The sequence below is a fragment of the Notamacropus eugenii genome, chromosome 1, assembly GCF_028372415.1.
Source record: "Notamacropus eugenii isolate mMacEug1 chromosome 1, mMacEug1.pri_v2, whole genome shotgun sequence".
Taxonomy (NCBI): domain Eukaryota; kingdom Metazoa; phylum Chordata; class Mammalia; order Diprotodontia; family Macropodidae; genus Notamacropus; species Notamacropus eugenii.
In genome coordinates this window covers 430501831-430528858 of record NC_092872.1, presented here as the reverse complement: position 1 = coordinate 430528858, position 27028 = coordinate 430501831, and the positions used below count along the sequence as shown (strand labels likewise).

At 39.5% G+C, this 27028-nt stretch overlaps 1 protein-coding gene across 8 annotated transcripts; it reads right to left on the bottom strand.

The window, feature by feature from the left end:
* Nucleotides 1-281: 281 nt before the first annotated feature.
* Nucleotides 282-25857, bottom strand: COMMD7 (COMM domain containing 7). 8 transcript variants are annotated; one of them, XM_072631587.1, is made up of 10 exons: nt 25596-25814; nt 24967-25017; nt 18388-18441; nt 17150-17252; nt 4695-4751; nt 4576-4613; nt 3572-3662; nt 2952-3001; nt 2299-2347; nt 282-828 (listed from the first exon to the last, which is right to left on the bottom strand). In XM_072631587.1, exons 1-10 carry the CDS (start codon nt 25677-25679, stop codon nt 752-754), a joined length of 654 nt encoding a protein of 217 aa, XP_072487688.1. In that variant the 5' UTR covers nt 25680-25814; the 3' UTR covers nt 282-751. The 8 variants fall into 8 exon arrangements, with proteins under 8 accessions (XP_072487688.1, XP_072487689.1, XP_072487692.1 ...); XM_072631588.1 differs by having other exon boundaries at nt 18388-18438; nt 25596-25783; XM_072631591.1 differs by lacking the exon at nt 24967-25017 and having other exon boundaries at nt 18388-18438; nt 25596-25857.
* Nucleotides 25858-27028: the final 1171 nt, after the last annotated feature.

The following is a 27028-nucleotide window of genomic DNA, read 5'->3' as shown; positions in this document are numbered from 1 at the left end:
AACCTAAAGGCACTCCTATTCCTAGACTGTCCTTAAAGCATAGCAAATTCCCTCTGCCTCACCCAGACTCTCTTTTCAGGTCCAACCCAAATTCTGATCATCTTGTTTCCCAAACCATTACAAACCCAGGGTACATGGACAAGAGGATTAAGGCCTCTTCTTCAAACCTTTTATCAGACACTTAGATAAGGCAGAACTAGACTTCTAAGGAGGCTGAGAAGATAATGACCTTCACAGGACAGAAGGAGAGACTGAGTCTAGGCTTCCAAAGAACAGAAGTCTTTGAAAGAGGAGCTCTTGGGTTTAATACACAGATATCATTAAAATAGAGTCTCATATGAGAGAATCCTCACTATACATGGTAAATGAATTTTTTGTTTGTTTGTTTGTTTCAGGTTCTGGCTCTCAGGATGCTGACAGTGAAGACTTCCCTTGCCTAATTTCAGGTTAACTCTATTCTGTAGTTAAGACTGCTGGTCTTGAAAGTTTGAGAAAATGGGAGTTCTGAAAGGCAAGAAAGGAGGAGTATAACAAACTGCCTTGATTTCTCCCCCTCTTAATGGTTTAAATATTTGAGACATGGTCTGTATGATGAGTGGTTATTTCATGAATCATGGGTTTATGTGACAATTGTATTAGGCTTCCTAGTACAGAACTGTGACCCTTTTTGGGGACACCGCAGTCCTTGAGCTGTTACTGAGCAGGTCACAAGGAAAATCAAGTTAGCTCTCTGAGTCTTCTTCCTTCAGCTTCAGCAGAAACACTCCATGCCAGCTCGGACCCGTTCCATCTCACTCAGGAAGTTGTAGAACTGAGGCAGGGTTAACTCTAGGGAAAGGAAACTCAGTGTCAGGTAAATGTTTCCAATTTTGATAGATGCCTCAAAGGGTTACTTTTCATAAACAGCTTTTTAAAAAAAAACCAAAAAACCTTCCCTTCTGCTTGGCCTACAAATACTGAAGTGACCAAAAAAAAAATCACATATAAAAGGATGAAAAATGACAGATTTCCACAGAATGAAGGACAGTCTTCATGGTGTTCAGAGTGATTTCTTCTAGAAAGATAGTTTTTAATGTTTGTATTATTTAATTACAAAGTAAGCTTCTTAAGAGCAGGGACTCTTTCATTGATGCCTTTGTATTTTCAGAGTCTGACACAGAGTAGGCATTTAAAAAAATGCTTGCTGACTAATGGATTTACAAACATGTTTTATTTCCCCTAACTATAAGTTTCTTGAAGGCTAAGTCATGCACTGTTCATCCTTATAATCCTTTACATGTTTACCAGAAAGCAGTTTCAATCAGTGTTTATGGGATAGAATTGAATTTTGAAGAATTTTAATCCTTGATTTCTTTCTCTTCTTTTTGAAAATCTAACCCACTGTAGACTGTCCAAAGTTGCTGATTTCTTGTTACAGACCTCCCCACCATATTTCTGATTCCACTTGGAAGGCCCCTAAGTGGGCATAGCAGATACAACACTAAACTGGGTATCAAGAAGACTCCAAATCAAATTCTCCCTCAGACACTTGACTGTGTAAATCACTTACTCTCTCAGCCTCATTTTCCTTATAAGAGCACCTACCCTGCATGGTGGTTGTGAGGCTCAAATGAGATAATATATGTGAAAGACTCTGCAAATCCTAAAGCACTATATAAATGCTGTTATTATTATTAGTATTCTACACTATTACATGCACGGTATTTTTCCTAAAAGGAAGACAAGGACAGAGTTCCTGCTCCCATATTCTTCCCTATTGGAGACTCCAATGCACAGGTTGCCATAGGTGGTACAGTGGATAGAATTCTGGGCCTGGAGTCAGGAACACCTGAGTTCAAATCCAGCCCCAGATACTTACTAGCTATGTGATCCTGGTCAAGTCACTTAACCTTCTGCCTCAGTTTCCTCAACTATAAAATGGGAAAAATAATAATAATAATAATACCTCCCAGGGTTGTTGTGAGAACTAAAGAAAATGACAGTTGTAAAGTGCTTAGCATAGTGCCTGACACATACTAAGTGCCAGTTATTATTATAAATAGAAATTTTCATGTAAACATAAAGATCCTTATTTCAGAGAAGGGAAAGCTCAGGCTCTAAATAGGGAAATAGCTTGTCAAAGCTCACTGGTGATGGCACTAATCCTTGAATCCAGACCCCAACTGCCACTCCCGTTTACCCTAGCCCTCTCCTGAGAGCTCCACAAATGAAGAAAAGCTAAATATGGGTCCAAGTCACAGAGAAGAAATGCTTCTGTTCTGTAATAGCCCTGCTCAGGAAAAGGGAGGTAGGACTCACCTATATACACGTTTTCAGTCTGGTTTCCTTTTTTAACCACCAACTTCAACTGACAGAGAAAAAGAAACCAAATCCAAAGCTGCTGGTTTTTAATTTCATAGTTCCCTGTAAACAATCTGATTCTCCTCCCAAACCCAAGCTTCCTAAGTGTATCCCAGTACTGGTAATCAAACATTTTACACAAAACAACTGAGTTCCATTAACCTGATAGCATTCATTAAGGTCACCCCTCCTTCCAACCCCTCAAAGAATTTCAGAGCTGGAGAGTTGAAAGAGAGCTCAAAGGTCATCTTGTCCAACTCAACCTCACACCAAAGCCCAAACCCTCACTACAATACCACCTGACAAGGGGCTATCAAGGAGCCTGGGCTTGAAGCCTGCCTGTGATTAAGCCCTTTATTCTAATAACAAGTTAGGGATCTATAGGGAGTCCCAAAAGTATTAGTGCAGGTTTAGGCTACTGAAGCTTAAATTTGCTAAGCATTAAGACTTTGAGGATTCCCTGTACTTGTTTCTATGAATATTCTCTGGCAACATAATGTAGATTTGATCCTAATTACCTTCATTTAAAAAGATCAAATGACCAAAAAAAAAATGCATATTTCCAAAAAAATTTTTGGGGGGGAAGGGGCAGAGAGGGAAGACTTACTTACTTGTAAAAATATACTCCCCACTTTCTGCAGTTCACTGCTCCCTGACGTCACTGTGACACAGAAGGGAAAATTGAGCATGAGATTTATTGAGAGATACTCCTGAAAGGCTTAGAAGTGTTTGAGAAGCTTTATTTACATACATATCTTATTGGGCAGCTGCTTTTGGACAGCAGTTTTAGGACTCAGGCTTTCTCCTATGTGTTATTATTCCATTTTTCAGATAAGGAAAAGACTCAGGGAGGTGGAGGGACTTTCCCACTGTTGCTGAGTATGCCTTATGTAATTATGCCACACTGGTTTTCCACAGGAAAGGCAGTAAACTAGTCACTGGCCCAAGAGTTACTTAGAAGATCCAGATTCTATAGACCATCTAATGGATGGATCATCAGGGCCAAGCGGAGACAGCAAAATTAGAAGTTTTCCCAGGACAGTAGGGTCTAGAAGTTAGAGTTATACATCATTTTGTTATTTAGGTAACAGGGTTCCCACTGAATTAACATAAACACCCTTCTATGAGAGGGCAACATCTTGCCCATTTCAAGTTCCCTTTCTTCCAAAGGAATTTATCCACACTTCCCCTAACCCTCCCATTAATTTCAAACCTGGCTGAAGTTAGTTACCTCCAAATTTCCATTCCATATCTATAAGCTGGTTGATCATCAATGTCTGTCCTATTGCCCATCGTGCAAGTGTAGGAGATTTCTGTTTCCACTGCCAGAATAAAACCAAATTTAAAAAAATCACATGAAGAGAAAAAAAATCTTTCTTCTTTCTACCATTTCCCCCACTTCCACCTCTCTGCCCCTCCCAGTAAGAGATTCAGTCCTAGGCAGTAGTCATAAGAGGAAGGCCTACATGCCCCTATCCAGAAAAGGGACAAGGAAGAGGGAGGAATTTAAATTTCTTCTTTCTTTCCAAAACAGCAATGGTAGTTGGTATAAAAATAGTGAAATATCACTTATTGATTCTGAAATGTTTAAATCCAGCCTAAAAGGGGAAAAAAATATGCACTAAAAGCATTACCCCATTTATATGATGATAATAAAAGCTCACAGCAATATAGCACTACAAAGCTCTTTCTTGACAACAACCCTACTGAGTAGTGTAAGTATTATTAAATTCCCTTTTAATATCTAGGGGTCAGAATCTGGTCAGGTCCCCTGACTTTAAGTCCTGTACTTTTTTTCTTTTCTGAGGTGTAGGGAATGCCCAATAAGGAAACTCCCTCTACCAAAGTGGAGAGTACAAGCACCTGCCCCATAACATACAGTCTTAAAGATTTAGGGATGGGGACAGAAGGGGAGAATCAATGGGGCTAAATGACTTGCCAGGGGTCACACACGGTCTTTTTATCAGACATGGGGCTTGAACCTAAGCCCTCTTAACTCTTGCATCGTGCCAGGTAGCTTTTCCCCAGTCCTCTTTTCTAATGACCCTGTGCTACTGAACGAAAACCATTAAGCCAACAGAAGTTATCTGTGGTTGATTGTTTTCTCCAAATCAGTATTTTTCCTTTTATGAAGTAAAACATGAATACCCACATGAATGAGATCACAGATGCACTGGAGTATTGGAAATAAAACAAGAAATCTTAATTAATCCTGATTAAAAGGAATTGAGATACCTTCTCAGAAAAATAAGTGGCTTTCTCTTCACTGAGCCCTGAGGGAGAAAAGAAGGAGGATTAGCATAATAAAAGGCACCAATCACTTAATATTTAGCAGAGGCAAATAAAGGGCCTACCCAGAGTAATGAAATCTGCTCTGACCTGCTCAGCAGTCATATTCTTCTTCAAGGCACCTAGGAAGCAGAAAGACAAACTCGTTTTAAACCTGGGAGCAGTCAGCCTTTGCAGGTTTAATGAGTGTTCTGGGGTGTGCAGGGGACACCGAAGAAATAAAAGACTTAGACCCATATACAGTTTAAAATCTAAAATGGAGAAAGGAAGCAGGCAAGAATTAACAAGGCAATCTGATTGAACATATTAAGCAATGTGCAACACAGTGTACTAGGAATTAGAGGACACAAAATCTGAAGGTCCCAGGACTTAGCAATTGAAGGGATATAAAAGATCGTTTGGTCTTTATTTTGTAGAGAAGGAAACTAAGGCTCAGAGAAAGGAAGTAAGTTGCCCAAAGCAACAAAGTAGCAAGTCTTGAACTAGAATCCAGGGCTAAGGATGAATTTATGAACTCACTGCATGAAAGCCCTGGGACAGATACAAAGGTAAAGTGACATAAATGGTCTTATACTGTGCCCTTAAGGGGCTTCTACTGTAACCAACAGGATGAAGACAAATGGCCTGGTGTAGGGACTGACTTTGTAGAGAACAGAACTGGGGCTCTGTGTGAGTCAAGGTTCTAGTTCTGGTCTGAGAAGTCATTTCTCTTCCCTGGACATCAGCTTCTTCCCCTGTTAAATGAGTTGGACGAGGATTCTGAAGTGTAAAAGGAATAAGAGAACAGACTAACATGGGTAATCTGGGAAGGTTTCCTAGAAGAGGTGGGAATCTACTTGAGTCCTTGAATATGTTATGAATAGGTAGAAAAAAAGGTGAGAGTGGGAGGAGAGAAATCATTTCTAATAAAATTCAAGGCAAAGTAGTTTACAGGGGAAAGCAAGAAAGGATATTTCACAAGACTTAAGGTTTATAGATTATACTGAACTCCTAATCAACTTGTAAGAAACCACCCTTTTCTTTGTAGATTCTACTAGTTTAAAGATATTAGCTGGATCCTATAGGAATTAAACTTGTGGCTAAACTGTCAACCTGCTGGCCTACAACAGCTTAAACTCTAAAGTTCCTTCCTATTCCCCAGACTAAGTCAACCCCTTGAAGCCCTAAGGAACAGCCCCTGCTGTGTTTTCAAGTTCGTGAAGTGATGTTGGAGAACAAAGTGTTTATGAATGTTCAAATCTTCTCTAGGCTTTGGAGACCAACTTTTCAACCAAAATTCTACAGTAGAAAGTCACAAATAAATGCCTGGTGTCTATACCACTGACTTTTCCCCAAACCTCAAGATGACGTTTAAAGAATAAGAAGGGAAGATAAAAGCTCTTTTTGGCCCCAAACTGCCTCCTTCCCTTATTCCTTCAATACTCAGACATGTCTATGGCCACAAACACCTGAAGAGAAACCATTTAAACAAAGAGAGGAAATCTTTCATCTCAGAAATTTGACAGGACAAGGAAGTCTAAAGTGGAGAAAGGCGAAATACCAGGAAATACCAGGAAGCACTGTGTGCATTTGGGCAGCCTGGGCAGGCTCAAAAGAGTCAGCCCACAGTCCCATCTAAAACGCCAAGACACTGGATCCAGTGGGGCTACTCTGGAGGGCCCAAGGAATCTTTTATAACTCCTGAAGTTTGCCTTTGCAGTGGGTTTATTAAAATGAACTTATAAAGTACTATGTAAGAAGTATCAAGTTAAGTAAGCTCTAGAGATAACAAGGAGAAAAACAATACTGTTTTGGCTCTCAAAAAGTTCACACTCTAAATCAGGAAGATGTAGGGGAGTTCAGCTACAGAGCAGTGTCATGGGCCCAAAGACCTAAGGGTATCTCTACAAGGTGTCTGGAAAGGCCCAGATACCTTGGGGATGCATTAGGGTATTTGCCTCATAGAAGTAGCCCACCACGACTGGAGAGGAGAGAGTTGAGCGAGAGGGTCTAAGTGGAGAGGGACTTCTAGGTTTCTTCCATAAAGGTAAGGGGCACTGGCAGGAAGGCAGAGGGTGGGCGGATAGTTAAGTTCTGCATTAAATGCCTGGGTCTTTCATACTTTCTGCCCTTCATTCATCATCCATTCATTGAACAAAGCTTCATTGAGCACCCACTGTGTACACTGCACTGTGCTGGAAGCTATATACAGGAACACAAAGAAAATCCCTGCCCTGATGGAGCTAACAGTCTAGTAGGGGGTTAAGCCACGTACACCTCCAAATAAGTACAAGGGATAAACACAGCATTTCATTGGTGAAATGAGTTCCCAGGTTTGGAAACACTTTCTACCAATCCAGGTCAGTTGCTGATCTGGAACTTAAGAGTTGTCTAGAGTACCGAAAAGGGAGTGACTGGTCCAGAGTCACAAAGCAAGAATGTGTTGCAGGACCTGAACTAGTCTTCCTAGTTCCCTCTCTATCCCCATACCATCTCTGAGCTAGATGAACAGAATACAAACTAGATTACAATAAGTACATGAGATTAAAATGGGAGTCAGAGGGAGAGCCCTTTAAGAGGAGGAAAGCTGCCAGGATTTAAAACCTCATTTGAATTTGAGCTAAATCTTTTAACAATCCAGAGGATATTCTCTCAGGCCCCTTCTCTCCTGGGACAGCATACGGGAGAGCTTTGCTTGAGAAGGGCATGGGCAAGAAAGGCCTGGTGTCTTGACTAGGGTACAGGAGGTGGAATCATCTGAGTGGAACAGTTACAGGCTTTGGGGCCAAGACTTTCTCATTTGGGCTTTGGGTTTGGTGTTTTTGACAGGAATTGCAAAAGTTATTTCTCAGAACCTTGTTTATTATCATTAGAGAAGAAAGGTCCCTAGACTGAGTTATTGTGAAAAAAATTTAGGGATCAACCTAGTCCTTGGTACTTTTACTCTCTACTAAATCAATGAGAGCAGAAAACTTAATCTGTCTGGATCCTTTCTCAAAGCAGGGGCACTCAAGGACATATTATACCTAGTACAACACTCACAGTAATAGGTAGTTGACATGACTAAAACAGAAAGGGGAATGTGTGCCTCAGTTTGCTCATCTGTAAAATGAGGAGGGAACACTTAAGGTCCCTTCCAGTTTTAAAGTATTATCTTAAGCTCCTATGTAAACACTAAGGGTTATAAATCACTGAATCCCATCAGGAAGGGAGAATTAAGATTTTCTTTCCCTAAACACAGATAGATTTTGAACTCAGAGGCAGCTAGACAGTATAGTAGAGAGCATGCTAGACCTGGAGTCAGGAAGACCTAAGTTCAAATCAAGCCTCAGACATTAGCTATGTGTCCCTGGTCACGTTATTCAACAACTATGTCTGCCTCAACTATAAAATGAGGATAACAACAGCACCCTTCCCAGGGTGGTTGTGAGGATCAAAGAAGAGTATTTGTAAAGCGTTCAGAACAGTGCCTGGCACATAAGCTTAATGTATGCTTGTTTCCCTCCTCCTTAGCCAGTTTTGCAGGATACTACAGAACAATGGCCTAGGAATCAAGACAACTGGGTTGAGTTTCAGCTCTGATACTAACTTGCTGCGTGATCTTGGACCTAAGTAACCTGTTGGAGCCTAAGTTTCCATATCTGTAATACAAGGTCAGTAGTACTTGTTCCACTAATCCCATTAGACTGTGGGAGATGAGTTAGAGAAGAGATTGCTAACATATGCCATTACTAAAAAGCCCCAGAGCCTTATTTTTGATAGACAGAGCAATTTTGGTTAGAACCCCCTCCCACCCCCCCACACCCCCCCCATCACTATGATAGTCCAGAGGGAAGTGAAGGGAAGGGCAAAGATTTTGTTTTTGTTCAAATTTGTTGCAAAATTATCAAATATTGTTCCTCAGGCCATCAACCTATATAATCTTGTTTGGTGTAACAAGAGAAGAAGGATGTCAATGTGAGCCTACTGTGAAAAATTCTAGAGGGGGAAAAAGAGAGAAAGAACAGAGTTTCAAGAATTCAATAAATATGTACTAAAAAGATCATCTAGTGATACCACACAGCTTACTATCTACTTAAGTCTCTTAGAACCCTTGTCTACCCCTTCTAGGTTCAGCTGCAAGGCCACTTTCTTTGTAAAACCTTCCCTAATTCCCCCAGCTGAACCAGGAAATCCTTTATATTTATTTAGCATTTACTTATCTTTGTACAGGTTGTTTCCCCCATCAACTCCACTCCCAGGCCAACATAAGCTCCTTGAGGTCAAGTGCACACTTCTATTTTTGTCTTTGCTTCTCAGCTCCCAGGACTGTGCCAGATACAGCCTGGATATCTATTAACTAGTGGGCGAAGTTAAAAAAAAAAAAAAAAGATGATGATTGACTGTACCTGACCCTCTTCATATACTTGGCTAAGATTTTCCCTTGAAAACCAAAAGGTGTGTAACTTCTGAATCAATGTTGGGGAGTGAGTTTTAGAAAGAACTGCTTTTCAATATAAAATTTTTGAAAAACTGCTTTTGAAAATTAGTCGATGTAATGTTTATCTCTTGAATAGCATGTAAATCCTTTTTTACATTTTTTTGCCTTTGAATACCTCACCCCACATAATACCTAGCATATAGTAGGTACTAATAACTGCTGAATGAATATCTTACTGCCTAAAGCTTCCTGCAGCAGTAGAGGTATCTACAACGGCAGTCTCAATTCTAAGGACCATCATCAAACCCTTACTGAACGGCCAATAACAGCAATAAAAGGCTTCCAGAGGTACAAATATAACTTATCCCTATTTAATATGGGAACAGAATGTGTAAGTGACTTGCCCAATGATACCCAGCTGGTGCTCCTTCTATAGGACTATGGGGCTAAGTGTTAAGGATATAAAGAGGTATAAGATGGGGTGAGGAACTTTATCTAGCTGTAAAGAAAAGATAAATCAGAAAATAAATAACAAAAACAATAAGCCACGTCTTCTTCTGTGAGACAGCAGAAAAAAGTATGAGCTATTACAGTAGTTCAGGCAAGAGGTAGGGAGGGTCTGAACTCTCACAGTGGCTTCATGAGGGAAGAAGAGACAGATGTGAGATATGGTACAGAGTTAAAAATAACAGGATTTGGCAACTGATTAGATGCCAGGCAGTGAGGAAGAGGGAGAGAAAAGGGTCAAAAAATGTCTCTGAGATCATGAAGTTGTGTTCCTAGAAGGATAGTGATGTCTTCAAAATAAAAGAGGAAAATTTCAAGTGGAGAGAGGGGTTTGGGCTAGCAAGCTATCTTTTTAAAGTCCAGCTAATGGCAAGCTACCCTTTTAATTCCATCAAGGAAGAATTCCCTGACACTTCATAAAGGATAGCAAAATGACAATCCTTCTTTGCACTGTGTTCAAAACATTAATAGCTTGTCCTTGTTACCTGACTCTTCTGTGATTTCATCACCTAGGGAGGAGGCGGGGAAGGGAAGAAAGGAAGAAAGGGAGAACGAATAACCTTAGTTAGTCAAAGGTGTCCAGACCAACTCCCTCCCCACACACATCCTTATACTTATAATCTATTTTGTATTAAGTTACTTATATCTGTCTCACCTCCACTGTCAGATTGTGAGCTCCTTCAGAGAAGGAACTAGGTCTCTTCAGGGGCTTCTTGAGCACTTAACACTGTCCTTACATATAGCAGGTGCCCAGTATTTGTTGAATGTCAAGACCACAGCAGCAACACAGACATGATTAAGAATCTCGCCTAGGGTAGTTGCAGGGGAGATGGAAAAGAAGAGACTCATAAAGAAAGACATTATGAAGGAAGAACTGAGAGGACTTGCTAACTAATTGAGGGAAGGGAGAATGAAGAGTTAAAATTAATTCCTTTTTTTTTTTTAATCTTAGATGATTAATAGAAAAAATAAAGTCAGGTTTTAGGGGGGAAATATGAGAAAGGAAGAATAATAGCACAAATTAAGGAAAGGGAAGAAAGGCTAAAAATGATAGCCTTAAATCTGTTCAAAGTCAAGGATGTTCCAACCAACTAAGACCCTTACATAAAAACCTGAGAAAATGACAGTTTCAGGCTCAGATGAATGCATAACTAGTCTTCTCTTTTACAACAATAGACATTTTATTTGATATGTTAGCTTTACTTTGAGGAGACAGGAGGCTGAACTGTTAAGACCATGTAATTGTGCTTTCATCCAACATTTCTTAAATGCTGACAGTATATAGGGTGTGTACGTGTGATCTCTACTTAGATATGACAGGAACCCTGCCTTCATGAAGGTCATAATCTAACAGGGGGAGAACAAAATATAGAAAACTGGAATCCACAGAATTACATGATAAAATAAATATACACAAAATACTCTGTGAGTTCCAAGGAAAAAGGTTGTTATTAACAATTGGGTTTGGGGGAAGGGAAGGGAGAAGAGAAGAAATCTTTTTGGGAAAGGCATTTTAGCTGTGCTTTAGTGAAATAACAGAAATCTACCAGCAAGAAAAAAGGAGACTATTTAGGGCATAAGAAAGTACAGAAAGGGGAGGTCTTAGTTAAGCTAACAGGTCTGCAGAGCTCTTGAATGAAGGTAATATGGTTAGAAAGGGAGGGAAAGAGCTACCTAGGAATGTGACAATAGAAGCCACTAAAGATTTCTAAAGAGGTCTAACAGGTATTCCTCCTGAGAGGGACTCAGTACTCCCACTTCAATGCCAACAGAATGTAAGCTGGTGGAGGGTAGGGCTGTTTCATTCTTTGTCTTTGTATCCCCCGTGCCTATCACAGAGCCTGACATATAGGAGACACTTAATAAATGCTTGCTGACTGAGTGAATGCCCAAAGGCATAGTCCTCCTGGACAAAAGATCAGCTCTGAATGTCATTAATAAATATTGACTAATAAACAAATAGATCATGGTAATCGTCTAGTTGGCTGCTGCTTCCCGTTCTCTTCCATTCAATTCATTTCACCTAGACCAGTAATGACCGAGCCCTACCATGAAGTAACCAAAACAACTGCTGGTCCCAAGAAGCATACAGTCTTTTTAGGAAAGCAAGACAGACACTAGTGAAACAGGCCGCAAAAGAAAGACTAGATTAAATGGTGAAACAATACAGATAAGTATTGCAAACATTTATTTAGCACCTATTATGTGCTAGGTGCTAGGGATAGAAAAACTCCTCTAGGAGCTTCTACTTGACTGCAGATTTCTGGATCTGAACTGTGGTGTGAAAGCTGGATGGGCACTGTGCAGGGGAGTTTGGGAGAGGAAGAGGTAACCTGGTATAGGACAAAGAACCTTGGTCTGGGTGTCAAGAGATTCCTGCTCTATATTAACTCACAGAGTAACCCTGGGCAATTTCTTTCACTCTTTGAGCCTCATTTTCCTCTACCTTAAAAAGAAGGCAGTTGTACTTAAGGTCTTTTTTGAGCTATGGAATTCTATGACTGGCTGGAGATTAGGAAATCAGGAGAGCTCTCCTCAGAGCTAAACTGACTATGGTACAGAAACATGATAGCATATTACTGTGTCAGAAATTATGAATATCAAGAAAGTTTACAAACTGAAGTAAAGGGTAAAGTGATATGCACAATGACAATGATGAAAAGGAAGAGAACAACAAAAATCCCTGAACCAAATACTGGTTAACTGTAAAAATCAGGGTTGGTTCCAAAGAGATGATGTACTTCCTCCTTTACTTCTTTGCAGAGGTGAGGTACTACAGGTGTGTGATGCTGCATAGACTGGCAGACTTAGCTGATGTCAATTTTTTTAAAACTTCTTTTCTTTTTAAATGGTATGAACGATGATGCCGAGATGGTAGAGTCTCAAGGAAGAAGTACAGATAAGCTCCACATGCAATTGGGTACAGAATTCCATTTCATTCAAGAAAAAGGGAAAAGGAAGAAGGAAGAATTAGTCCTAAGCAAAACAAACTCTAACTAAAAATATACAAAAATGTCTGTGGCAATTCTTTTTGTGGTTGCAAAGAATTAAAAACTAAGGGGATACCCATCAATAGGGGAATGCTCACATATGGCATTTCATCTCTTATCTCCTTGCCTTTGTCCTGGTTGTTCCCTACTCACCTCCACCTCTGAGAAGACCTGGCTTCCCTCTCAAGACTTCACTCAAAGGTCACATCCATAGGGGGCCTTTCCTTAGCTTTCTCCTAGCTGTTGGTTCCTCTCTAAAGTTACCTTATAGGAATATAGGAATCTTATATGTACCTATTTTATCCACTTGTCCTCCATTAGAATGTAAGTTCCTTGAGGAGCAGACTATTTTTGCTTTTTCTTTGTAAGATCTCATCCTGAATCTCCCCACCCTCACCTTCCCAAGCACTTAGCACACTGCAGGGCACACAATCAGCCCTTAATAAATGCATACTGACTGAATGTCTGACAGAATATTTATTTTATGAGTGAAGGCTGAGGGGGAAAAGTCATTACCAATGTTGTGGAGCTCAAATCAAAGAAGTGCTATGTGGGTTGGGCTTCAAAGACTGGGGGATATTACTAACAAAGACCTATAGCAAGAGATAGAAAGAGAAATCCCACTTAAAGTTATGGTAGACATTATAAAATATTTGGGAGTCTACCTGCCAAAACAAACTCAGGCACTATATGGACACAATTACAAAATACTTTTCTCACAAATAAAGTCAGATCTAAGTAATTGGAAAAACATAAGTTGTTCGTGGGTAGGCTGAGCTAATATAATAAAAATGACAATTCTACCTAAATTAATTTACTTATTCAGTGCCATACCAATCAAACTACCAGAAAATTATTTTTGAGAACTAGAAAAAATAATGTTAAAATTCATCTGGAAGAACAAAAGGTACAGAATATCAAGGGAATTAATAAAAAGAAATGCTAGGGAAGGTGGCCTAGTCATACCAGATCTCAAATTGTATTATGAAGCAGCAATCATCAAAACCACTTGGTACTGGCTAAGAAATAGAGGGGTAGACCAGTGGAATAGGTCAGGTACACAAGACACAGTAGTTAGTGATTATAGCAGTCTACTGTTTGATAACCTCAAGGACCCCAGTTTCTGGGATAAGAGCTCACTGTCTGACAAAAACTGCTTGAAAAATTGGGTAATAGTATGGCAGAAACTGTGCATAGACCAATGCCTGACACTGCACATCGGAATATAGTCCAAATGGGTACACAATCTAGGCATAAAGGCTGATACTATAAACAAACAAGGAGAGCAAGGAATAGTGTATTTGTCAGATTTATGGAGCATGGAGAAATTTATGACTCAATAAGAAACAGAGAACATTATGAAATGCAAAATGGATAATTTTGATTACATTAAATTGAAAAGCTTTTGCACAGCCAAGCCCAATGCAACCAAGATTAGGAGGGAAGCAGAAAACTGGGAAAGAATTTTTGCAACTAGTGTCTGTGACAAAGGCCTCATTTCTAAAATATATAGGGAACTGAGTCAAATATACAAGAATACAAGTCATTTCTCAATTGATAAATAGTCAAAGTATATGAACAGGCAGTTTTCAGAGGAAGAAACTAAAGCTATCTATAGTCATATGAAAAAATGCTCTAAATCACTACTGATTGGAGAGATGCAAATCAAAACAACTCTGAGGTACCACATCACACCTATCAGATTGGCTTAACATGACAAAACAGGAAGATGATAAATGTTGGAGAAGATGTGGGAGAGTTGGAACACAAATTCATTGTTGGTGGAGCTGTGATCCGATCCATCCATTCTGGAGAGCAGTTTGGAACTATGCCCAAAGGGCTAAAAAATGGGCATACTCTTTGACCCAAACAATATTTGACCAATATCACTTCTAGGACTGTATCCCAAAGAGAACATAAAAATGGGAAAGGGTCCCACATGTACAAAAATATTTATAGCAGCTCTCTTTGTGGTGGTCAAAAACTGGAAATCAAGGGGATGTCCATCAATTGGGGAATGGTAGAATAATCTGTGGTATGTGAATGTAATGGAGTACTATTGTGCTATAAGAAATGATGAACAGGAAGACTTCCGAGACATCTGGAAAGACTTATATGATCTGATGCTGAGCGAAAGGAGCAGAATCAGGAGAACTTTATACACAGCAACAACCAAATGTGTGAAGAATTTTTCTGGTAGACTTAGTATTCATTGCAATGCAAGGACTTAAAAAATTTCCAGTGGACTCTTGAGGCAAAATGCTTTCCACATCCAGAGAAAGAACTATGGAATAAGATCCCAGAATGAAGCAGACCATTTTCTTTTGTATTATGTTTTGTTTTATGATATCTCCTATTCATTTTAATTCTTCTATGCAACATGACTAAGGTGAAAATGTATTTAATAGGAATGTATGTGTAGAACCTACATAAAATTGCATGCCATCTCAGGGAAGGAGTGGGGAAGGAGGGAGAAGGAGGGGAAAAAAATCTAAGATATATGGAAGTGATTGTAGAACACTGAAAACAATTTAATTTTAAAAAATATAAAAATAAAAAAAATAAAAATGGGAAAGGGTTCCACATGTACAAAAACATTTATAGCAGCTCTCTTTGTGGTTGCCAAGAACTGGAAATCAAGGAGATGCTCATCAATTGGGGAATGACTAAACAAGTTGTAGTACATGAATGTAATGTAATACTATTGTGCTATAAGAAATGATGAACAGGAAGTCTTCAGAAAGGCTTGGAAAGACTTATATGAACTGATACTGAGTGAAAGGAGCAGAACCAGGAGAATTGCGTACACAGCAATAACCACAGCGTGCAAAGAATTTTTCTGGTAGACTTAGTCCTTCACAGGAATCCAACGACCTAAAATATTCCCAAAGGACTCTTGAGGTAAAATGTCATCTACATCCAGAGGAAAAAACTATGGAACAGAATGTAGAATGAATCAGACTATTTTCTCTTGCGTTAGATTTTGTTTTGGTTTGGTTTTTCTCAAGGTTTCTCCCATTCATTTTAATTCTTCTATGGAACATGACTAATGTGAAAATGTGTTTAATAAGAATATATGTGTAGAACCCATGTAAGATTGCATGCTGTCTTGGGAAGGGAAGGAATAGGGAGGGGAAGAAAATTTAAAACTTATGGAAATGATTATTGAAAACTGAAAACAAATAAAGTAATTAATTAAAATAAAAAAAAGACTGGGGGTAGGCAGTAGGAGGGGAGTAGGGGGTGGGAAGGGAGCAGCCCTGGAGTCAGGAGGATCTGAATTCAAAACCACCCTTAGACACTTGACATTTACCAGCTGTATGACACTGGGCAAGTCACTTAACCCTGACTACCTAGCCAAAAAAAAAAAGATTAGGTAGATATTTAACAAAAGAAGGGGAAAGGGAAAGAAAGAGAAAGATCTCTTGAGAGGGAACACTCTAAGGACACAGCAAGGGGAGTCCAAAGAACATCTTCAGGGAAGACTCCAATATGGCTAGAGCAGAGAGTATAAGGAAGGAAGGAAGATGAAATACAGGTGAAAAAGTAGCATGGCATCAGGGGTCTGTGATGCTAGCAAAGGAATCTAAACTTACTTAGTAGGCAATAGGGATCTGCAGCACTGAAGAGTCAGGGCTCACACATTCAGAGCTAGAAGAGACCTCAGAGGTACTTGTTCCAATTTAACAGATATAGAGGAAGAAAAAGCATCCAGAGAGGTAAGTGGCTCACTTAAAGGTAAGGTGCAGGATTGCAGCCCAGGATGTCAACTTCAGGACCCTTTTCCCTGTACTATACTCTCCTCAGATGTGATAAAACCAGATCTAAGCTTGAAGAAGATAAATTAGTAACATAAAGGATGAATTAGTTGGAAAAAAGATGGATGGAGCTGGGAAACTCCATATGAAGGCTATTTTAGTAGTCTAGGTGTATGTGCGGGAGGGGGGGGGGTCTGTCCTGGGAGGTGGGAGGGGAGCATGAGAAGACAGCTGCAGAGGTAGAAGACATGGCATCCACAGAATCAGCAAGACTTAGAAGTCATCACTTAGGCTGAAAGAATTATGGTATGTAATGGAATACCAATATACCATAAGAATGGATGAAAAGGGTAATTTCAAAGAAGCTGGAAATACTGTATGAACCAATACGGAATATATCAAGAAAAGTCAGTAGAACAATTTACACAATGACAACATCATAAAGATAAAAGATACTGAAAAGCTTAAGAACTCTCCTCAACACAACGGATTAACTACAATTCAAGAGGACTAAAGCATGTTACCAACCTCTTAATAGAGAAGTGATGGATTCAAGATGAAGAATGAGAAATACAGTTTTTTGGATGTAGCCAATACAAGAATTTGTTTTGTTTAACTGTGAGTGTTTGTTAAGAGTGCTTCATTTTTCTTTTCTTTTCTTTTTTAATCAACTAGGGAACAGGGAAGGTGAGAAGAAAAAAGAAATAGTTAATTCAAAGAATTTTGGTTTTGATTTATATTTTTTCAGAAGCCTAAAGGACATATGAATGATAAGGGAGAGAGAAAACACAGAATTAAGTTTCCAACATGAGAGAATGAATGGTAATGCCAATAATGAAAGCATCAAGGGCAAACAATTCACTCACCATTAGGTACCAGAAGAAGGCTTTTCACAATATTTTTTAAGGGCCCAAGGCTGATCTGATTGGTGGCAGCAAAATCAGACAGTTTAGCCAGGAATGTTTCAACCTACAGCACATGCAGAACACAAAAAAACTCCTTACCATTTTAAGAAATTATTTTTATTATAATCTTAATAATCAAATACAAACATTTAAATATGCAATGAACAAAAGAGGATTGTTTATGAAATCATGAACTTCTATTATGTACAATTTGTTTTCAAAGTGTACGTCAATAGAAGAGCAAGGAATTTCTACCTGTCAGATCTGTGGAGAAGGGAAGAATTCATGAGTAAACAAGAGATAGCATTACAAAATGTAAAACAGAAAATTATGATTATATTAAAATAAAAGGGTTTTGTACAAATAAAACTAACAAAACCAAGATTAAAAGGAAAGTAAAAGGCTGGGAAACAGTCTTTATAGCAAATATCTCTGATAAAGGCCTCATTTCTCAAATATATAGAGAACTGAGTCAAATTTACAAGAATACAAGCCATTCTCTAACTGATAAATGGTGAAAGGATATGAACAGCCAGTTTTCAGGAAAAGAAATCAAAGGTATCAATAGGCATATAAAGAAGCACTCTAAATCACTTTAAATTAGAGAAATGCAAATTAAAACAACTCTGAGGTACTATCTCAAACCTATCAGATTGGCTAATGTGACAAAAAAGGAAAATAAAATATATGTTAAAAAGTGGTACCAAAATTACTCATGTCCCCTTCTATAATTTTCCTTTTCTTTTGTATTTTGAAATATTTTACTGATGCTACTTTCTTTCCTCTCTTCTTTCTCTGTTACTACCCTGTAACTGCCCCCTAAAAAAAAAAAAAGGCCCTCTCTTGCAACAAATACATAATGGTTTAACAAAACATTAGACATGTCTGAAAATGCATGTCTCATTCTAAGTCTCTAATCCAGAGAATCTTAATCTTTTTCTGTCATGGACCCCTTTCACAGTCTAGTTAAACCCTTCTCAAAATAATGTTTTTAACTGCATAAAATAAAATACAGAAGATTACAAAGGAAATCAATTGTATGGAAATAAAGATGCAATTCTATACACACATCCCCAGAGTAAGAACTCCAGTCCATCACCTCTCTGCCAAAGGGCAAGAAGCCCTGAGTTACTTTCTAGGCTATCCAAGACAATAGCTTCCCCTTTGAACACTTCTGGTCATCAAGTAAAGGACCTTACCTCCTTGGGTTGAACCAAAAAGTAGAAAATCACTTCGGTCAGTGTGGCAAACTGCTGTGAAAATGAAAATGAGAATTTTAGTACATACATCTACTGAGTCAGATTCCCAATTCAACTCCACTCTAGGCTGCAGTCTCAAAAGAGAAGAACAAGGTAAGACCTCAGAACGTTTGCAGCCCCAAATATCAACAACCTCTTCCTCCCACTCCTCCTCCTGGCTCATTTCCCAAACCAGCCTTTGCCTCCAACACCCTGAAATCTCTTCCCAACAACAAATTACCACCTGCATCCAGTTCACTGAAGGAAAGTTATTTTTAAAAATAGTTCATCAGCACCAGGAAGTATTGACACAGCAGCTGCTGCTACATAAAACTGTGAACTGAGATGAAGACGCAATCTCCATTCTGCTATAGGCTGCAGTACCCGGGCACCTATTATTCTTCAGCAAGGCCCAGCTTCAATGCCACCTCCTTTAAGGAGGCTTCCATATGCCTTACAGTATAGACGACTGCAAAGAGTGCTGGATTTAAATCAAATGAGAGGATCTAAGTTTCTTCCAGCATAGAATATTACAAAGAATGCTGAATTTAAATAAAAGGATCTAAGTTCAAATCCTGGGGCAAGCGACCCAACAGGATTATATGATCACAGATTTAAAGAGAGAACTTCAGAAACCATTTTAGTCCTTAAAGTCTCTGGGCTTCCTTCCAGCTGTAAATCTATATTTCCCTTTGATCCACCCCAGCTGAAAGCAATCTTCACAGTGCCTCTCCAGCTGTTTGCATGAGGCAGTAAGCAGAGACCTAGGTTTGAATACCTCCTGGAATAAGGTACGTGCTCACTGCCCTTGATTAGAAAGCCATGGAACTGTCTCTGAGTTTCAATTTCTTCAACTACAAAATAGGGCTAATACTATTTGTAATCATTACCTCACAAGAATGCGAGGATTAAATCTGAGACGAACGAAAGTAAAGCACTCTTATTTCCTATCTTAGACTACAGGCTCCTTGGGCACAGATCCTAGACTTCCTTTAGCCCACAACACAGTTAATAGGACCCTTACTATATGACTATTAAATGGACAAGAAAACTTCAAAGCTAGAAGACTCTTGGGATCCTCTCCCAATCTGAACCACTGAATGGCTGAATGACCTTTGCTTGAAGACTTTTGGTGACTGTCAACTCTAATACTATTCCATTTTTGAACAGCTCTATTTTAGTAGGATTTCCTCATGCTGAACTGAAATTATTCTAGCAAACATGCACCTAGTAGGTCAGTCAAGCAATCAACTAGCATATATTAAGTGCCCACTACGTGCCAGGCACTGTGCTAAGCTCTGGGGCTATAAAGGCAAAAAACAGTCCCTGCTCCCAAGGGAGAGAGACAACAGGCAAACAACTATATTCAAACAAGATATATACAAGGCAAAGTAGGGGTAGTCTCAAAGGGAAAACACTAAGATTAAGAACTGAGAAAGGCTTCTGGCAGAAAGTGAAACTTTTTACGGAGACCAGGGTAGTTAAGGGGCAGAGAAGACAAGGGCAAGTGTTCCAGGCCTGGGGGTCAGCCAGCGAAAATGATCAGAGATGGGAAATGGAGTATCCGGTTCCTAGAGAGCAGAGTCAGGGGGTCAAAGGGAATGTGGAGGGGAATCAAGCATAAGAATAGAAAAGTGTAAGAATATGGGAAAAGGAGGAGCTGGGAAGGGGCAGGGTGTGAAAAGCTTTGAAAGCCTAACAGGTAGGTCCTAGCCCTCTCCTCCAGAGTAACTAAAGTCCAGTATCTGAATGTGTGATCATGCTGCCCCATCTCTTAGTCTGTTTCCCTCAGAATGAACCCAACATAAACAACCTTTATTGAGACTAAGAAGGGTTTGAATTCTGGAGACTCATGGGCTTTCTTTTAGACTCAGCTCAAACACCACATTTTGCAGAAGACCTTTTAGGATCCAGCCCAGTCCCTGTCACCCCACCCCCAACTCTGCCATCATCCAGAGGAGTAAGCCTTCAGGACATGCAAACTGGCAACTATCTGCACACCTGAGGCAGCCCCCAGACCCTTAGCAGCCAGAGCTAAAAAAGACCAAGGGGAAAAAAAAATCCCAACAAAGTTCTTGGCACCACCAAATACTGCAACATCAGAAAAAACATCGGAGGGGGCAGGGGAGAAAAAGAATTTCAGAGTTTACTTTGTATGGCTTCTCAGCAACTAAGGAATGATTCAAATTGTGGTATAAGAACATGATGGAATATGAGAAATGACAAGAGAATTTCAGAGAATCCAGGATATTATGAACTGATGCAAAGTAAAGAGAGTAACTTATACAAGGTCAGCAACACTGTAAAGAAAAATAAACTTGAAAGACTTAAGATCTCACCTCCTGTCAGAGAGGAGATAGGCAGAGTGCAGAAAAAGACATACTTTTCTGGACATGGCCACAGAATGGACTTTATTTGTTACAAAGGTTTTCCCCTCCCTTGGTTTCTCTGTTAATGGAAAGGGGATTGTTGGGGCAGCAGAGAGGACAGTGGTTAGCAACTGTGATGTCAAAAGAAAAATAAAGGAGGCTATTGTAGCATTTTTAAAAACGCAAAGAGAACAGGGGGAAGGTCAGAATGAAGCATAGCCATCCTGGGCAGTTGTGAAAGTAAACTGCACAATTTATTACATACTTTAAAAAAAACTATCAATATGAAATGGAGATACATCATTTCATAAAGAATTCTCTTATGTTCTGCACTGTGTATGGAAACACTTTTTAAACATTTGTTCAGAATTTTTTTAAAATGTTAAATTATACCAAAGAAAATGTATTGCCACCTACTTGGCTTCAGCAACCTGGGGACCAAGAGACCATTTCCTTTTGACTCGAGGCTAAAACCTCCTTCTTAAATTTGAGTTATGTCTCACATTAGAATATGAGGTTGATCCAGAGGAGCAAGGACCTTTTTGATTTTCCTGGAGCTAAACATAGCGTTTAGAATTTAGTAAGAACTCAATAAATGTTAGTTCTTTCTTTCTTCCTTCCTTCCTTCCTAAGGTTCAGTCATTAGAATGTAAGCTCCTTCAGGGCAGGAACTGTTTTTTGCTTTCCCCCTCCCTTTCTTTCAGTAACTCCAGCAAGGCCCAGGTATACAATAGCACCTAAAATAAATGTTTATTGCTTAATTACTAGCCTTGGGACACTGGCCTCAGTACTCACACAGGTAAAGTAAAATTTATAAACATTTGCTTTATTTATCTTCATGGGTGGCAGAGAGACTCAAATACAATAATATATTAAGCTAATAAGACAATTATCACTTGTATTATCTCCTTAACAGAATTCTAACTCCTCATGGGCAGGGGCAGTCTTATCCATATTCATCTCCTTTAAAGGGTAAGTAAAGAGCCATCACAGGTTAAGTACTCAATAAATATTGTAGAAAGACTAAACATTGAACTCTTTAATTTACAGCCTTGATGCGTTTGCACCCTCAGGGCTAGGCTTCCAGCCCCAAAATAAGCCCAACTCTCGAGTCAACACCCGGGCAGCAATACCAGGGAAAGTTTCTACATTAAGAATTAAGGTTTTAAATCAAATTGCTTACCCTCTCTGGGAAGGCACTGGTAAGGGAGAGAGAGAAAATTTGTAACTCAAAAAATTTTTTAAATGAATGTCAAAAATTGTCTTTACATGTAACTGAGGGAAAATAAAATATTACTTAGAAAAAGAATTAAGTTTTGTGGACATGTGTACTGGTCCAGTCACTGGAAAACTATTTGAAATTATGGGAGAAGAGTCATTAAACTATTCACACCCTTTGACCCAGAGATCCACTACTAGGTATATGTCCCAAAGGGGGGTCAAAGACAGAAAAGGTATGGGGTTTTTTTTGTGTGTGTTTTTTTTGGGTGTGCCAAAATGACTCAGTGGTTGTCGAAAAGGTGCCCATCAATCCATCAATAAACATTTAAGCACATATGATAGTACTTAATAGGCATAGTAGGAGGAAGTGGGGATACAAAAACAAAAGCGAAAAAGACCACCCTCAAGAAGCTTACATTCTATCAAGAGAGAAGTGCAAATAAATAAGTAGACAGCAATTTAGACATTTATCCATTTATGTATGGATATATGCATGCATATACATATATATACATATACACACACACATTATCTTTTACAAGGTATTGGTGGGGAGGGACGTCAGGAAAGACCTCATGCAGAATGTGGCATCTGAATTAAGCTTTGAAGGAAACTAGAATGACAAGAGATGAGATTTTTACAAGCATAAGGAAATCGGTACAAAGATGGGAAATGGGGTGTCCTGTATCATGAATAAGAAAGCAGCTGGTTAGGTCAGATCCTAAAGCGTGCTAGGGAAATAATGCATATAATAAGGCTAGAAAGACGGTCTGTTAACTAGATGATGAAGAATTTTAAATGCCAAACAGAGTTTGTATCTGACTCTAAAGATATGAAAGAGCTACAAGCTTTGATAATGAAAGTAAGAGGATCATACCTGCTCTTTAGGAAAAATAGCTTTGGTGGCTTGGTATAGGACAAATTGGAAAAGAGACTTAAGGCAAGAAGAGTAATTAGGCTACAGCAATAGCACTTGCAAGAGATGATGGGGATTTGAAGGTGAAAGCGATATAAATAGAAAGAAAGAATGGATGAGAAATATGGTGAAGATAGACTTGTCAAGACACATCAATCAATTGGATATGTGGAGTGAAAGAGAGTGAGGAGTGGAAAATGATTCTAAGGTTACAAACCTGTATGACTAGAAGGATAATAGTACTCAAGAGAAACAGAAATATGGAAGTGGGATGAGTTTGGAGGAAATTATGAGTTTCCTATAAGAGATGAGCCTCAAACTGTAGAATTTTGGAGTAGAGCCAATACCGAGTCCTGTTTTGCTTGACTACTCATATTTGCATAAGGGTTTTGTTGTTCTTTTTTCCTTGGCTGGGGAGTGGGTGGGAAGGAGAAAACAAATGCTTGTTGACTGGGGGCAAAATTAATATTAAAAGTAAATATTATAAGTTGTTTTAGACATGTTGCCAGTGGGACATGTAAGCTGAAATGTCCAATAGGCAGCAGGCATTTTTGCATAAGAACTCAGGAGAGAGACTGGGGATGGGTATATAGAAATGTTGGACAATTTATGGAAAATAACTATTATTCCTCTGAAGGGAACAATTACAAATTCAGAGAAACATAGTAAAACTTGTATAACTAGACACTGAAGCAGGAAAGCATTGACTACAGTAATGTAAATGAAAAGAACACTAACAAAGTTAAATATGCTATAATTGTAATAACTAACCTTAGTCCCAGGGGAAATAAGGAATTGCACCTTACTCTCTTTCCTAGGAGAGGAAATGGGGTGGGGAGCAGTGGAGTACAGAAGCTCAGCTCAAACCCCACCTTCTCTTGAGACCTTTTCTAATTCCCCTGTTAGTATCCCCCACAAAAAATTATTTTGCATATATCTGATATTTACTTGTTTGTAGGCTCCTTGAGGGCAGGGACTCTGTTTTGTATTTGTATACCTAACATGCAGCAATGCCTGGCATATAGTAGGCCTATACTATTTGATGCAGTCATTGTCTAAGTAGGTTTTGTTTTAACTGTTTTTGTTGTGAAGGTTCACTGGGTGAGCTGTGATGGTAGGATATTAAAAAATGAATGCTGTAAAAAAAGGAATCAAAGTGTTAATTTTAAAAAGAGGTTTAGATCTTAGTTGAGATTTTCAGCAAGAAATATGATTTATTCTCATTTTTAGTACACAGCTGTACTTTGCAGTTTACACAGAGATCACCTTGTTTTTATTATCATAATATTATCTTAATTTTTATAGACAGATTTTTATGAGACAGCCAGGAAGCAAAACATCCCACTGAGGAATTTGCTGAAGGATTACAATGAAACTTTTATTCCTTACCCCACTGTGGGCAAAGAACTGAGAAAGGCTATGCAGTAATGATAACAGCGGATAACCCTTTTAGGACAGAACTAAAGGTATGATTACATCCACTTTAGAGAGAGAAACTGAAGTTCAGATAATTTAAATGACTTGACAATGGCAACAAAACTAACAGAAGGAATAGGAATTTGAAGGTAGATTTTCTGACCATAAGCCTAGAACTCATTTCAATCAATCAAGGAAGCCTCGAGTTCATGAAACTCACAAAACACGTTAGAATCCTGGAATTTCAAGGGATGCTAGGGTTTTAGAGATCCTCTAAATTAGGGGTTCTAATAACTTGCTGCCTGCAATCTTTTTTTCCCTAAATTTTTTATAATCGTTATTTTTAAAAAATTAATTTTTAACACTGATTTTTTAAAAAAAATTTCGAGTTCCAAATCTCTTTATAACTGTATTTTAATATAATTGGTTATTTTTGCAATTATTAAAAATAATTCTTCTGAGAAAGGGGTCCGTAGTTTTCAAACTGCCAAAGAACACAAGGTCTGCGAAACGTTTTACAAATATTATCACATTTGATCCTCACAACCACCTGTGCGCTAGTATCATCCCCATTTTACAACTAAAGAAAGTGAGTTAGGCAGAGGTTAAGTAACTTGCCCAGGCTGTCACACTTGAATCCAGCACTCTCCACTGCTGCCACCTGGCTTCCTGTAAGAAACATTACCTTAAGTCAAACAAACTTCTTTTAGATGACTTTCTTTTACACGGAAGCTAAATTCGGGAGAGTGAAGGCAGAGAACACACCCTGGACTTACCCAGCCGGCCTGGGCCTGGATGGGGTTCCCTCCCAGAAGCCCTCCGTTCCTATCTGCTCTACTGCACTTCCCGGTCTCTGCAGTCATTCCAATTGTTCCACAGCATCCACACGAGAGCCACTCCTTAGCCTGATCCTCTTCTCCCCACCCCACCACCCATAAAATCTCTTTGACTTTGGTTCAAGGGGTTTTACTTGGGTTTCACAGGATCAAAGGTTCGGGTATGGGATCTCGCTTTACAGAGGAGGTCCCCAAGGGCCAGAGAGGGCAAGCCACTGGTCTAAGGTCACACAGTGATGCGTGCACGGGCAACCCCTGGTCTCCGACGTCCGACACGGAGCTCTTTACAGAACCAATCCGCGCACGCACAAAAGGGAAGCGCGCCCCGAGAACCAGGCCGGGCCCCGCCCCCCGGGAGCTTCTGGGGGACGCCTCTGCCCCTCCCCCACCCCCAGGACGCGCCGCGCGCACCTCCGCGCTGAGTTGGTTCAAGTGCAGCATATCGCTCCCCACGGACTCGGGGATGGGGTCCCGCGTGAAGTGAAAGCGCCCCATGGCCACACGCACGCACGCGCGCCTGCCCTAGGTAGGTGCAGCCTCGTCCCGACCGCCACCGCCGCCAGCCTCGGTTTCGCCGCCGCCGCTGAACGTTGCGCGCGCATAGCCGCGCGTGACCCCACGCCCCTCCCCTGCTCAGCTGGAGGAACCGACAACCTAGTGTCTGGGCGCATGCGTCACTCCACCTGGCCCCGCCCCACCCCATCACAGCTGTGCACGAGCGTTACATTCTCCCTGTAGTTCCCAGCTTTTGGCATGCGTTACACAGCCAGTATTTCCCCCAACTTGGAACGAGTCTAGGGTAGCAGGGAAGCAAACCAAAGCCGAAAGGGTGAGAAGTCCAGTCCAGTCAACAAGCATTTATTACTAAGTTCTTATTTTGTGCCAGGCCCTGGAGATGGGAATACCGGCAGAAAGACGTCCCTGTCCTTCACAGAGTTTACAATCTGACCATTTAAAAGAGGAAGACAACCCATAGAAAAGGAAGCTGAATAGCAAGGGGTGGGGTAGGAGGGAGGTGATGGCAGGGAGAGGCAAAGTATTTTCTATACTGTGTATGCTATATATACTTGTATATACTATGTGTATACTACAGATATGCTATGTATACTTGTGTATACTATGTGTATGCTACAGATATGCTATGTATACTTGTGTATACTATGTGTATGCTACAGATATGCTATGTATACTTGTGTATACTATGTGTATGCTACAGATATGCTATGTATACTTGTGTATACTATGTGTATGCTACAGATATGCTATGTATACTTGTGTATACTATGTGTATGCTACAGATATGCTATGTATACTTGTGTATACTATGTGTATGCTACAGATATGCTATGTATACTTGTGTATACTATGTGTATGCTACAGATATGCTATGTATACTTGTGTATACTATGTGTATGCTACAGATATGCTATGTATACTTGTGTATAGTATGTATATACTACAGATATGCTATGTATACTTGTATATACTATGTATATGCTACAGATATGCTATGTATACTTGTATATACTATGTATATGCTACAGATATGCTATGTATACTTGTGTATACTATGTGTATGCTACAGATATGCTATGTATACTTGTGTATAGTATGTATATACTACTACAGATATGCTATGTATACTTGTATATACTATGTATATGCTACAGATATGCTATGTATACTTGTGTATACTATGTATATGCTACAGATATGCTATGTATATTGTATATACTATGTATATGCTACAGATATGCTATGTATATTGTATATACTATGTATATGCTACAGATATGCTATGTATACTTGTATATACTATGTGTATGCTACAGATATGCTATGTA

Bases quoted from the DNA above. Each gene is read 5' to 3' on its own strand.
- COMMD7 (XM_072631587.1), bottom strand. From the start codon at position 25,679: ATGGGGCGCTTTCACTTCACGCGGGACCCCATCCCCGAGTCCGTGGGG. The intron at 18,442-24,966 runs GCAAGTTACTTA...TCATTTTCACAG, and splicing joins ATTCAAGTGTGACAGCCTGG to CAGTTTGCCACACTGACCGA. The intron at 2,348-2,951 runs GTAAGTAAGTCT...TTTCTCTGTCAG, and splicing joins TGGGGAGTATATTTTTACAA to TTGAAGTTGGTGGTTAAAAA.